Consider the following 14,993-nt stretch of genomic DNA (forward strand, 5'->3'; position numbering starts at 1 on the left):
TAATTAATATCTTGCTGCATTGTAAAGCAAAAAAAAAAAAAAAGGATGGACACATGCAGGTTAGGATACTTTCAAATTTAGTGAGCAAATTTAGCTGAATGTAATACAAGTGTAAATGCAATACAAAATAATGGCATAGATTTTTAAAAACAAATTTATAATTTGCACTTTGATGCTGTAAATATTTAAACAGAAATAATGGAATAGGACATGATGGTTTAAATGCTTGAGCAATGAGACACATTGCTTAAAATTTTGAAGTTTTTGCAAAATTCCTTTATTTTCAAGGTTTTTTTTCAATGCAAAACAAAAAATAATGTAAACATACTTTAATAACATTGTAGTGCAGAAAGTAATATACATTTTAGTCACTTCATTTTATAACAATGTAAGCTTTCTAAAAACTATTGAATAATATGAAATATTTTGTTCTTTAAAACTTTTTTTATATTAAAATGTTTCAGTACAATACAATATTTTATCAAAGAAATACAGTAGAGCCTCATTTTAGGCGCATTTGCTGATACATGATTTAAGATTTGACTTCTTTATTTTGTTTCAAGCAGATGAGTTTCGATTTTACATGGAAGATGCATTGCAAATAGAGATAACTTTTTCTTCCTTCAAAGTCGAAAATCCTGAGATTGCACATATCTTGCAATGAACTGCATTTTGGCATGCTAATAAACAAGCTTGGGTGACTGAAGACATTTTATGAAATTAGGAAGCTCCAGAAGTAAATTTATTAAGCTCACGGATTTCAGAGCTCACTGAATACAAGCTTTTAGAAGTGACAAGGGAGAGTAAACCAAAGAGGATCCAGATAACGATGAGAAACAACAAAAAGCTTTCATTGAAGTTTTGAGCCATTTCCTGATAATGGCAAATGATTTTTCTGATTTGTTGGTAAAGGAAAATCCCCACACATGAAAGTGACGCGAGAAATCATGGAAGAAAAAAAAAAGATTAATAATTGTCAACAGACTATCTTAACCAGCTTTTTTTAGAAACAGTAAGTTTATTACTGTTTTCTTTATACACGTCATGCATATGTATCAAAATAAGCACATTAATTTTATTACATACTAATCTATCTCTAGAACGAAGCATTTTTTTATCTATGGAATTTACCCCCTATTTTGACACAATTATTAAGTTCTAATTTGCTCAATTTGGATTTACGCAGCACTTTTGTGGAATGTATCCCTCGAGTAAAAGGAAGGTCTGCTGTAAACTGAAAATAATGCTTACAGCTATTACTAACATTGATTCTCCTCAAAAATGAAACCATGTTATCAAATAGGGATATTTTTTGCAAAGGTAATTAATACAAAAAAGAATATAACAGTCAAAAAATATATATATATATATATGAAAATGAATAACTTATGAGAAAATCAAGAGAGTGTCAAATATATTAAACATCACTCATTAAAAAGCACACGAGTTTGAAACATTTAAAAAAAAACTTTATAAAGGTTTAATATACAGGTCAAGAGATATCACTGTTTTGCATTTATCCAAGAACATTGCTTTCTTTGCATGTAAAAGCTTTAAAATCAGATAAGGTACAAAACATTGAAGCAAAAAAATCATTAGCACAAAAAAACAAAAATCAAGTTTTCCAAAAATTGGGATTCTGTTGCAACCTTCTTTGAAAATTGACATACCACTGTTGTACAGTGCTTAAAGGAACATAATTATCGGTCCTATTAGGCATGATCTGGTTTGGTAAAACAGCAAAAGAAGAAATGTAATTAATAAAATTTTCTAACATTTTGTTTGTGTACTCTACAAAGGAATCCACATTTGAAGGAGTACTGGAAGTAATTGGAGTTTGTAGTTCCAATTGCTGCAAAGGCTCAACCGATATGCCTATCTGCGCCACGTGAGATATTGGTTGTTCACCAAAAGGTGTAGAAAGAGTAGTTGTATCTGTAAATTAGAGAAATAAAATTATACAAAAGCATGTACAGTAAAGCATTGTTTATGGGTCGTTCAAGGGACTAGAGTGAAACGATGTATGAATGAAAACAAGGTGTAGTTGAAATATTGATTTTATTCATGCAAGTTCAACCCCAGTGATGCAATTTTATTCGAATACAACAGTTTGAGGTTCTTAAGTTTTTTTTTATGCAACTAGCAAAAATTATTCTGTAGTTGTTAAATAAGAAAAGCAATAATTCAATTCCGAAACAAAATAGTTATAAAAGTGAAGAAAATCATTTGTTTATTGTCCATCTTGAATACTTGGTTTAAAAAATATATATGCAGTGTTAATGTAACTATATTGTGCCGTTATAGTCTGACCACTGATGAGGTGGGAAAATTATGAATTAATAACTACATTTTACAACTTAAGCATATCCTTCAAATACAACAAAATTTTGGGCCGAAAAATGGGGAAAAAAAGTTTTAAATATTTGTTTTTGGAAATGATATACACAAAGCAGATGATAAAACATTACTCCATATTTATAGCAGTACACTAATTATGAACTCATACTTTCAACTGTATAAACAAAAGCAAAAAAAAAAAAAAAAGTTTTAAAAGCATAAAAGTGGAATGTATATGTTTTTACACATAAATGGAAAACAATTACACTGTGGTGTTTAAATTTTAAGAAATAAGGGATCAAATTTTGTAAAATTGGAACATATGCTTTCTTTCCCCTTTTTCTTCAGTGAACACTTACTACATTTTAACACAGAATATTATCCAGCAAATTATAAATACCTTTTAAAACTGATACTAGAAAATAATGATATTTTCGTTTTGCTTAGATTAAATTTTACTTTGTTAATTCAAGGAAAATTTGACTTCTATTGTCATTTTGAAGGAATTCAGCATTTTTTTAAAATATAAAAACAATTACAATAAGCCCTTGTTATATTATTTATTCTTTTACAATGCATTTTTTTCCTCTGTCTCCCATAAAGTTTAAAAAATAAAATCTTTGAATTCAAGATTAATGAAACAACAGTATTTTTCAGAAAAACATTTTTCCTAATTTTTTAAGTCAATGGAACTAGTCAGTTGCATTAGAATTTTCTGCAACTTGAATTGCCGTTTCCGGTCCCAATTTCCTCAAACAACACCAAAAAGAGTTTGAAATTTATAATCCATCTTAAAAAGCAATTGATAACAAATATAATATTTCCTCATCAATATCATACATAAGGTTGTTCTAACACAAATATAAATGTTTTTGTTGCTGTCATTTACTTTTAACTTTAGATGAATTGTAGATTTAAGTGACTTTGGTTATACAGCATTTTTGGACAGATTGCACTTTTTTGTTGGCTAATGTTAAGCATTTTAAACAGAGGCATGAAGTCTAAAAACTTGAAGTATTATAATGTATTAATAACATATGATCAGTCAGCAAAGTGCATCAGATAGCGCCAAAGGCTCTTTTGAGGGTAAAATTTACTAAATTAATTCAACAGTTTAACAAAAATCTATAAAGGAACGTTAGAAATTTTCTTCTATCATTCACAAAAGTTCTTGCCCCTTGATTTAAAATTTTGTTTTCAGGACATGGTGTTTCTTTCCTTATGTCTCCAAAATTTTTCCTGATCAAGAAGAAAATTCCCAAATTTTTCTTGGTTCTTCAAGAATCACCAAATTTTCTGGCTTGTCTAATTTTCATGGTTGCTTGCCACACTGATTGAAATACTAAGCTCTATGCTTCTTTCCCGTTTACTGCAATTGACAGCACTACACTCAGTGCTGTTGTCGAGTGACAGAAGAATATGAATGAGTTTGAGTTTAGATAGATACTGCATAGAGCCCAAGTGGGAGCTCTGTGCAAGCTATAAACTTTGTTATGTGAAGATAAGTTGATTATCTTGTAAATAATCCATTTGTATGTAAGTCTTCATAATAGTCTTGCATTTTGCTAGTCATCTTATTAATTTGAAAAAGCCATTGCTTATAGTATGATTTAATCTAGCCCTAAATTACAGAAATCCAGTTTGGATAATTTTGTTTTCACATTGAATAATTTTCCTGAATGATGCATTTTTTATTTAAATGTTCTAAAACTATTTTACTTAACCTTTTAAGTGCAAATGTTCCCAAATGAGAACTTCAACTTTTAAAAATTGTAAAAAATAAAGATTTGTTGGGGAGGACTAATTTTTTTTTCTATTTATTGCGAAAATTAGACATAAATTTTTGAAAGAAAAATTAGTTCTATTTTGAATTACTGTTTTGTAACAAAAATGTGCTTTTTTACTGAATTTCAGGGAGACAGATAAAAAAATTATAATTAAAAAAAATGCTTAATTGTTTAACTAATAAATTTTGCGTGAATAGTCCGATTCAAAGGATTTTTTTTTTGTTTGAAAGATCATGGAAAGGACACCTTATTACCATTTTTCATTTTTGGATTTGAAGTTTTCGCTCAATTTTGAACAGTTCACAAAAAAGGAACATTTGTGCCTACTAGGAAATTCAAGGCAAACATAAATCCCGAATTTAGAGGTGAATTTGCTTCCAACAAGTTTTGTAGAAAAAAAGCTATTGAAGAACATGTATAGAAAATATCTCTTTGATTTGAACAATTTTCTGTTCAGTTTTGAACAGTTCAAATGCCTTACCATTAGCATCTACGGGAAAAGTAAAAGTTAATATAGAGCCTGAACTTAACCGTTTACCTGCCAATGTTCCAAAAATGGAACATCATATTCAACTGAAAATTTTCCCATGAAATAAACAAGTTTTTTTTTTTTTTGAAACACAGTTTAGTCTTATTTCAAAGTATTTTTTGATTTCCTGCTTGATTGTTTATATATTTTCAATTATTTATTGCGATTTTTCAAAGATGAGTGTTTTTTTTTAGCTTTTTGCAACTTTTTCTTATAAAATTTACCAAAAATTGGCTTTTTCAGAAAATGTGATGATATTTATTATAGTTGTGAAAAATACTTCAATGTATGATTTTAAAATGCTTGTAGAAATGTACAATGATATTTCCAAAAGATGTACCCCTTCAAAATAGCATGTTCCAATTTTGGAACATTGGCGCTTTTAGGGAGTCAAATTTCCAAGAAGTAAATTGTTCGACTTCAAAGGGAAAATTTCATTTTTCGTAATATATGTTTCTTTTTTCTTCTCATTTTGAATGAACTCTGATGTAGATGTTGGCAAAACCAAGTAAGTTTATATTTTGAAAGGATATGACTAGCAAAGAAAATAATAACAGTCTACTGTTTGACGGACTCCGAATCCACACCTGCTCGGACAGCTGCATTGTCACGTGATAATAAAAAATAATATTAGTGAGCGTTTTATTCTTCATATTTTAAATGCAGTTCAATAATTTGCCAGCTTTGTTTTCGAGCGAAATGAAATTATGTTTGACGTATACCAACTGTTCATAAATGTTAAAAAATTTCTACAAGATTTCTTACTGTAAAACAAGCTGTGGCTTATTTAGAGACATTGTCAGATTCGGATTTGTCAGATGTAGATATATGCCAATTACCCCTGATGAACCAGGCAATATCACTGAGGAAGAAGACATTCAACGGACGAGTTACAATCTATTATACCAATTGATGTATGTGGACAGGTGGACATTTTTTCCGCGAACTCTCGTGAAAATTTAACAAAAAAATCGGAAGAAGAACAAAGTCTGAAATCATTAGATAATAAAAGTAAAAAGCGAATGAAAACGGAAAAAAAAAAAGAAAAAGTTGGAATTATCAGGAAATAAAAGTAGAAAAAGAATGAAAATGGATTTAACTTGGGAGAAGGAAGCTAATTTTCAGAAACTGATTTCCTCAGAAAGTATTGAACCGCTTCGACACGCATTTCCGAATATAGTGGATTTATCTCCAATTGATTTATTTTTAAAAATTTTACCTTTGCAGTATGTTGAACACTTAGCAAATATGACAAACTTGTATGCATTGCAAAAAGGAGAATCAATAGATGTTGACATAGATGAAATCCTACAATTTTTTGGTTTGCTGCTATTGAATGGGTACCATTCCGTTCCTTCTGAAGATATGTATTGGAGCAGTGCAGAAGATATATCTATGCCAATTGTACCAACAGTTATGCCTCGAAACCGTTTTCGAAAAATAAAAAACAACTTTCATTTGATGGACAACTATGAATTAAATCAAAATGACAAACTTGGAAAAGTATACCCTATTTACGAAGAATTGTGTTAAAACCTTCAACAATTTGGTGTATTTCATGAAAAATTAAGCACAGATGAATCTATGGTTCCCTACTACCGTCGGCATTCATGTAAAATGTTTATTAGAGGAAAACCAATAAGATTCGGCTTCAAAATTTGGATGCTGTGCTCTTCAAGTGGATTCCATATTCCATGGAGATTTATTCAGGCAAAAAAGAAGGATCCCCTGATGTGCAAATAGGATCCAGAGTTGTAAATGATCTATTATCAGTTTTGACTGACACGTCTAAGCATGAAGTATACTTTGATAACTTTTTTACATCATATGACTTAATTTCTCAGCTATCAAAAAAAGGTGTACAAGCAACTGGAAAAATTCGTGAAAACCGAACTGGCCATTGTCCACTGAAATCCAAAAAAGTCCTTTCTAAAGAAGATCGAGGAAATTTTGACCATCGATTTGATGGATCAGTGTACATGTGCAGCTAGAATGATAATGTAGTGGTTACAGTAGTATCTAATTGTTATACACATGAGCCACTTGCATCTGTAAAATGATACTCAAATGCGCAGAAATGCAAGATAGATGTGCCGCAACGTCATCTTATCAAGAGATACAATGAAGGAATGGGGGTGTGGACGTCTTGGTTAAACTTTTAGGGAGCTACAGACCTCATTTGAGGAGTAAAAAATGGTGTGGAATCTTTTTAGCAATGGTCTGAATATTTCAGTTGTAGTTGGTTACTTCATTGTGAGTTACACAAAGTCAAGATGAAGCATTTAGAGTTCCGAAGAGAAATAATAACTCACCTCCTAAGAAGAAAAGTACAAGTGGAAAGTCATACAGGGCCTTGTTGTCATTTACATACACAATCAAGAATGTCTGACGGACATTATATTGTATCTGCATCCCAAGGACGTTGTACGGTGTGCAAAAAAAATACGACAAAGAAATGTTTCCATTGCGACAAACAACTTCACCACCAATGCTTCCTTTCATATCATGGGCATTAGATATTTCTGCATTGGATTTTCTGAATTCTGGTATGTACATAAATGCAATTAGAAATATTATTTTTTCCGTAATAAAGTATGCTCAGATAAAAACCGCATTCAAAACCTCTTAGTTTAAAAAAATTCTCTGAAAAAAAAAAAACAAAAAAAACTTCATACAAAGCGCCAATGTTCCAAAAATGGAACACACTGAAAAACATAGTAAAGCAATTTTTTCTGGAAATTTAATTTTATTTCTGTATTTACTAGACATAAATAGACAGAATTTCAAAAAATTACTCAAATTTGATCTTCCGTCAATAATTCGGCGGTTTAAACGGTTAAAGGTGGGTTTACTTCGAACAAATTTTGTTGGAAATAGCTCTTGATGACTGACTCCCGACTCTGACTCCTAGAATTTTTGACAGATGACTCTGACTCCTAGAATTTTAAACAGTCGACTCCGACTCCTAGAATTTTAGACAGTCGACTCCGACGCCTGTACCTGAACATTGATCGGACTCCGACTCTGTAGCTTTGAAAAAAATTTAGACACAGAGTAAAATATGACTGTCTCCAACTCTTCGATTTCATGTAATCGGCTTCAAATTTTGAATGAATTTGTTTATAAATGCGTACTGGATTTTTGTTTCCTATGTTTATGTATTTTGAAATATTTAACATTTGCAATTGAAATGAATGTGGCAAATAGTATCATATCTGCATAAATACAAAACTGAAGCAATAGCAAGATTGAAGAATAATGGATTAAAAGCCTTAGTGGAAAAACTTAAAGTAACACGCCAATGTTCCCAAACGGGAACAAATTCAAAATTAGATTAAATATTTTTTTTTCAAAAATTTCTTCTTGCATTGTTTAAAGGGATGCCTAAGAGTCGTATTTTTATGAAGCAAATCAATATTTTACACTTGGAACATAGAGTGGTGTTTAAAGGGTTTAAGAAAAAACATATTTTTAGAATACTTTTAAAAGTAGTTATGGGTAAATCAAGTCGTAAAGTCGTCTCAAACACACTTATAACTGCGCAAACCCTGAGAGAAAAATAACATTTACAAGGGCATTCAGAAGTTAATTTGTAGATGTAAGAAAAAACAAAAGAAGTAGTCATAAAAATTTAAATACAAAAAAACATTACATTAAAGGAATTACTTGTAATTTCTATTTTACAATAAAAAATGACATGCAAAAGATTTACCTGGCTTAAGTTTTGAAATTTTGAAAATTGCACTTGGCTTAGCATTAGTGATGAACCCAAGTAATTGCCATGCAGGGGCAGCATTGGGATCTGGCCAGCTGAAATAAACTGATGAAACCATAGGATTAGAAAGACAAATTTAAAAATCCATTATAAAATTAAAGAATGAACAAAAATTCATTTTCAAGAAAAACCTGAATAAATATTAGTGCAAAAATATTTTTTTATGAATTAGATAAAGAGTCATTTTCTTGAAACAATTCTTTCAGAGTAAATGGAAACTCAATTTTAAGAGTGTTATTTATTGCTGGGAGTACGATTCTTGAAATTTAAAAGAGGACAGGCAGAAGAAAAATTCATTGGGGAAACATTTAGATAACTGGGTAGTGTTTTCAAAATTTAAAGTACAGTAAACTCCCGATTATCCGCGGAATAGAGTGGCACGGCAACCGCAGATAAGCAAAAACGCAGATTATCCGAATAATAGGTAAAAAGTGATACTTAGTGTATAAAGTCTAAAAATATTAATAACACTCACACATAAATTTAAATTGTAAGTAAAAGCATTGCTACATTGCATCTACTAACATTTAATGTAAAAAATATGTGTAAAATCTAAAAGCAAACAATGACAAAATTATAGGTTTAAAAAAAGGAAAAAAAAAAGACGTGAAAAGACGCGCGGATAATCTGAATCACAGATAATCCAACCGCAGTTAATCAGGAGCTCACTGTATAAAGAATGTTAGTGAACATAATTCTTTCCCATAATGAATGAGAGAAAGGGATTGTAAGATAGCATAAACCAAGATTAGTTAAAAACAAACATCATTCACTTACACTTTATGGACAGTAGGAGTTTTAAATTAATGGGGGGTTAAAAGTCTATCACAATGAATAATGTAACAAAACATCAGAACTCATCAGTGAATCGCAAAAAATAACGAGACATTGATGAGATAATCATATAATAAATTATACTAATAAAGTGAATTATTTATCATTTTCAGCCTCATTCATTTGATTGCTGATCAATATATGATGAAACTAAAATAAAATAAAACAACACAATGAGGCAAAAATTTGCAGGAAACTGCATACTTGAGTTTCAGGGTTACAAGGAATCCCTTTTCAATGCAAATGACATGAGTTTATGGATCAAAAGACATCTGACGGTACGCTTTTGTTGGACATCTTTTCTTTCATAAGTTCACTTCTTTTGTATTGAAAGAAGGATTTCGTGTAACCCAGAAACATGCATATAATTTCCTGCAAATTTGTGCCACATTACATTGTTTTATTTTCATTTGTTTTCAAGTACAAAGGTCACTCAATTCTTTTAACTGTTCTTCAAACCGTTTATCAATAATTTTGAACATGGTATTTTCAGGATTGTATATGAGAAAACAATGCAATGAGGTGATGCAAAATGCATTATGTAAAGCGTTAAATACTTTATTGTAGCTTTGCTTCATTCTACAGATGTAGGTTGTTTCAATTCAGAAAATTAGCTTTTGTAAAAGAAAAAAAATCTTTGTCTAGAAAGTGAAAAGTCTTCCAACTTCTGAATAAACAAGGGGGTTGAATGTTAAAATGTGTTTTAATTAACTCATATTGATACATTATAAATTGCAAAAAAGTCTTAGAATTCAAGGATGCACCGAATATTTGGCATAAAGCTTATTTGGTAAATAAACCAAATGCAAGGTTTGACAGAACACTTTAATATTCAGCAATCAAAGGGTAAACAAAGTTACATATTTGACAATTGATAAACAGACATATATACTTTATACTACATGAAAGCAAGGGGGGCAAGTGGGGGCTCAAGCCCCCTTCTCCTTTGAAATTAGAACTACCTTGCTTTTAGTACTTTTTTCTTTGCAAAAATGTAAAAATATTTCTTCTCCAGCAATTAATGAATAAGTTATTAAAAATGTTCAATTTTAATAACTCTAATCTGTACTGAAATTGGTTTCTATGGGGAAAATATCCTGCTAAACCATGAGGAAAATACCTGAGCCCCCCCTTAAAATTTTGCATATGGGCACCCTTGCATGAAAGTCATTGTATCAGACCATAAACTAATTCAAATTATAACTTGCTAATACAGAGAAACCTGTATAAGTTGACCACTTGCGGTGCACCACTTCAGTGGTCAACTTACAAAGGTTGGTTTATATGATAAGGCTAATTCCATGCCTGAAAAAAGTGGTCAACTTCACAGGTTTTACTGCACAAACATATTTTTTAAAAAGCTGATACTCCATATTATGAAACATAACAGTTTCTTAATATTCAAATATGTACGGTTAAAAATTCCGGAAATAAAGGGCAAATATATTCGTAAAAAAGTCACATTTGTGCAAATAGATTAAGCATAAATCAGTGTGGGAATCATCTTAAAAAGACTCATTGGTTAAACTGGATTAAAAATTACTATATTTTTCTTTCAGAATTATTGATTAATGTAGAAAATGTCAAGAGCAAACATAATAATATCAACTGCAAATACTATTAATTTTTAAACTAAAAAAGAAACCAAAATTTTATGAAGCCAAAGAAGCATACCAGAGCCACCAAGGCCTTCAGGAAACGGTTGTGCACCAGTTAAAAAGACAACTATATGATTAATATTATCAGCATCGACAATATTTGTTGCAAATTTTGTACTATCAATTGGTTGGAAATCAGTTTGTACCTGAAAGTAATAAATAGTGTAAGTATGCAATATTTTTGAAAATTTTCATGCAATATATGAATAACATTATATCTTATTTCAAATAGCATAATAATAATTATTGAAAAAGTGAGATTTCTTTTAAAAGTGCACAATTTTTGCCCTCTATCGAGAACCCTGCTTCAACATGATAATAAATAATGTTATTAAAATGGAACATATCATCACTTCAGAGCAATACTAAGACATTTTATCTAAGGAGTAACGCCAAGGTATCCTACTGTTGCTCTAAGGCGACAATATACAAAAGATTGCTTGTATCTATGTGTTTTGGGGGTCACAGTGGCAGTTGTTTTGATTGCAGAAACATGAGCTTGAGGATGAAAGAACATCAAAATGGTAGAAGTTGAATTTTGTCAGATGCTGTATCATTTAAACTTACTTGTTGTGTTTTGAAAATGATTTCGGGATTTTACTGTCCAACCATCACAAGAAAAGCCACTGCCGAAATGTCTGCGTCTGTCTACTGCTATAGTAATGAGGCGCATCTCATTTTTCCAAGGGAAGTTTAATGTTGGAAAAAACCGTACGGCTGCACAAAGGCGAGCAGAAGAGTGGCGAAATGGCGCCAAAAACCCTTCCTGTTAACCCTTGCAGAAAACGTTTCTATGGCAGTAGACGGGCTCAGACTAGACGGCAGGAGCTTTTCTCGTGAAAGACAGACAGTATCATACCCCGGAACATGCCAAATTAACAAAATAATTCCTCATTCCTGAAAAAGCCACTGCTGTTCTGCTCCTCCGAGTTAAATTTTCATTTTAACGGAAATTTTGATTTTCCCCACTAGCTAATGAGTTATTTCTATTTATTTTGGTGAATCATTTTTTATTATACAGTTGACTCCTGCTACAACGTGATTCAACTTACACAAAATGGCTATAACGCGAATTTTTCGAATTTATGGCTAACGCAAATTCTTCGTCCACAACACGAAATATTTTTGAAGGAAGTATCGGCTTCCTTATTGGCTCTTAAATACTGATTTCGTGAATATTATTACATGTGTTTAGCATCACTGACAGTGAAAGTTACCACACCAAACTAGTCTACACATCGCGCTGTTAGTGTATCAAATAAGAAATAACTACTCAGTATCTTTCATTCATCTTTTTTTCATTCTAAATATTAAAGTTAATTGCATATATCTAAATAATGGCATATAATATGGCATCTTAGTGCTTAAATAATGGCATCTTAGTGCGTTGTTTCATCAAAAGTTTGCGAAGATGGGAGGAAAAACAAAGTTTCTGACAAAAAAAACGGGTTAAGATTCTCTATATGTTTGAACAACTACCAATTGTCAATGGTAGCACGACACAAATATGAGTGAATCTTCCATACATACAATTAAAAAGTCGAAGCAAATCCATCGAAGATATCCATAAAAGTTCAGAACCTATAGTTTCAATATTGAAGCTTGCAGTGTAATGTTTAAGCAAAGTAAATATTATGAAAATGGAAGCCGCTCTTGTATTATGGTTTAAAGATATTAAGAAGATGGGCTGTTGCCATAAATGGAAACATTTTAAAGGAAGGGCAAAGCAACCATATTTTAAAATGTATTAGATAACAATCTGACAATGGAGCGTAAACATGGGCGCCCATATGCAAAATTCTAGGGGAGGGGGGGAGCTCAGAAATTTCGCCAATGGTTTAGCAGAACATTTTCCTCATGGAAACCGATTTCAATACAGATTAGAGACATTAAAATTTGACATTTTTAGTACTAACTTATTCATTAATGGATAGAAAAGAATTTTTTAAAACATTTTTGCAAAGAAAAAAGCACTAAAAGCAAGAAAGTTCTCATCTCAAAGGGGGGGGGGGGGGGGCTTGAGCTCCGCCTTGCCCCCTATATGGGCGCCCTTGAGCGTAAATCATTTCATTTTTTACTCATAAATATTATTACTGATCCACTGTACAATATATTCAGTAAATTACCACCCATTAGCCAGGGGTAAAGCAAAAATACGTGAAATACACCACTAGCACAGTCATTTCCAGCCGAGGACTGCAGTTTCGTGTTTATTAGCACTCATCAGCCAGGCCTCGCCTTAGCCATACCTTGCCTCGCGTTCAATCTTCGAGTTGAACCGAACCATTGCTTCGGTCACTCGTCTGGTCTGCTAATTCCATATTAGCTACCAGTTTGTTTCGCACTCTTGGCTTCCTTAAGAGGTTTTCCATCTCCAGCTCAGTCACTTTCCTATGCCGGGCTGATAAGTGCTAATAAGCACGAAACTGCAGTTCTCGGCTGGAAATGACTGAGCTGGTGGTGTATTTCACTGTACAGTACTGTTATAGTGCAGCATTTTATTATTACAACACACTGTGCATACCTTGTTGTTTTATTTAAGTCTTTGATCATTCATTTTGTGCAACTTAAAGTGTTTCATGTTGAATAAAAAGTTTTTTTTTATTTTTCAAATACAGTAAAAGTTTAGTTCTTTAAGTACGAAACTGTAATTTACAGTTGAGGAATGCTTTAAAGCAGTTTGAGGGGTGTTTATAAGTGTCTAAAGGAATTTGGCATGCTTCTAAAAAAATGTGTACCTACATTTCTCCACAACGTGAAATTTCGACTTAAGCGAGGAGTTTTGGAACGCATCCCTCCTGTAAGTCGGACTCGACTGTAATAGCTTAATTTCATTACTTGACGGCATTCTTTTCATTTCAGTGTAACCTTTTGTCTTGCTTAAAAGTGAATCATAGAATTTTAAATTCCAGTAGCATGGATTTTGGGAACGTTTGACGAAGCATGTATGTTTGTATTGCCTATTTTGAGGAAATATTTTAAAAACCCACTGTTTTATGTAATGATAACTCCCGTAAGGAGTTTAACCTTAAAACGTCACCTATCTGAATCCCTCCCCCTTCTTGTAACCCCCCAAAAATGTATACAATTGTTTCTAAATTTTGCGCATTGTCATCATTGAAAAATTTAATAACCAATTTCGAGTCCCCCGGGTACAGGTTAAGAGTGAAATGGTCCAGGTTAGGAAAGGGAAGTTACTGAACACATTCGAATGTTCAAAGAACAGTAGACTTAGCTTAAATTTGCTTTTGCATTTATCATATAAACACATCACGGGATTTGAAACAGTAATGCTCACCAATCTACCAGATACAATTACCGCAAACATAGGTGCAGACGCCATCACGTAATTTTTAATTGGAAGATAATGATTAAAATGTTGAGTGCAGAAGAGTTTTATTTAAATTCCTATATTATTCAGCACACATGTCAATATCTCAAAAAAATCAACAAACATTTAAATAAGGTACAGCTACAGTTAATTAGGAAGGTGCATGAGTGCAGGAAAGGTGCATGGAGTAACCGTCAGTATCTTCAGTCATGTGACTATTTCAGTGCCATGGGATATCTGTAATAAAGATCACCATTGAATCGGAAATATTTTCGTTTTGATTGCTGTCCCCCCCCCCGTTTTAACTAATATTCCAATTTTATCTAGCTTTTGCTATCACTTAAGAGTTTTTTGAATGGAATTATTGTTTGTTCTCAATTTTTTTCATGCCGTTTATTATTTAAACAAAGTGTTCTGCTAAACATTGCTGATTATATGAATAACAATTCCCGACAAGAGGAGCCATTTGGTAAGGGTCATTCAATTTTTATCTCTGTATAAAGCCTATTAAGAATAAATTTGTCGATGCTGCAATGTACAAGAGTACGTTGGTTCAGTTTTTAGACATTTTAGAGACTTCTTGCATCGCGAAGAGCTTCATTAGGGTGTTTTGATAACCTGCCGATACTTTGTTTCCTGTTATAAAACTACAACTTGAATGGGGTCGTTTCCAAAATTTTAAAAGTATTTTTTTCTGAAAGAGCATGCTTAAAAACATAGGATATGACCATTTTTTGATAAA

The 14,993-nt window shown here is 31.8% G+C and overlaps 1 protein-coding gene across 1 annotated transcript; it reads right to left on the minus strand.

Annotated features, from left to right (window-relative positions):
• Positions 1–259: 259 nt before the first annotated feature.
• On the minus strand, positions 260–14,386 carry LOC129222284 (protein OPI10 homolog). Its single transcript, XM_054856770.1, has 4 exons — positions 14,219–14,386; positions 10,937–11,066; positions 8,366–8,473; positions 260–1,935 (listed from the first exon to the last, which is right to left on the minus strand). Exons 1-4 carry the CDS (start codon positions 14,261–14,263, stop codon positions 1,616–1,618), a joined length of 603 nt encoding a protein of 200 aa, XP_054712745.1. The 5' UTR covers positions 14,264–14,386; the 3' UTR covers positions 260–1,615.
• Positions 14,387–14,993: the final 607 nt, after the last annotated feature.

Source organism: Uloborus diversus, chromosome 5, assembly GCF_026930045.1.
Source record: "Uloborus diversus isolate 005 chromosome 5, Udiv.v.3.1, whole genome shotgun sequence".
NCBI lineage: Eukaryota > Metazoa > Arthropoda > Arachnida > Araneae > Uloboridae > Uloborus > Uloborus diversus.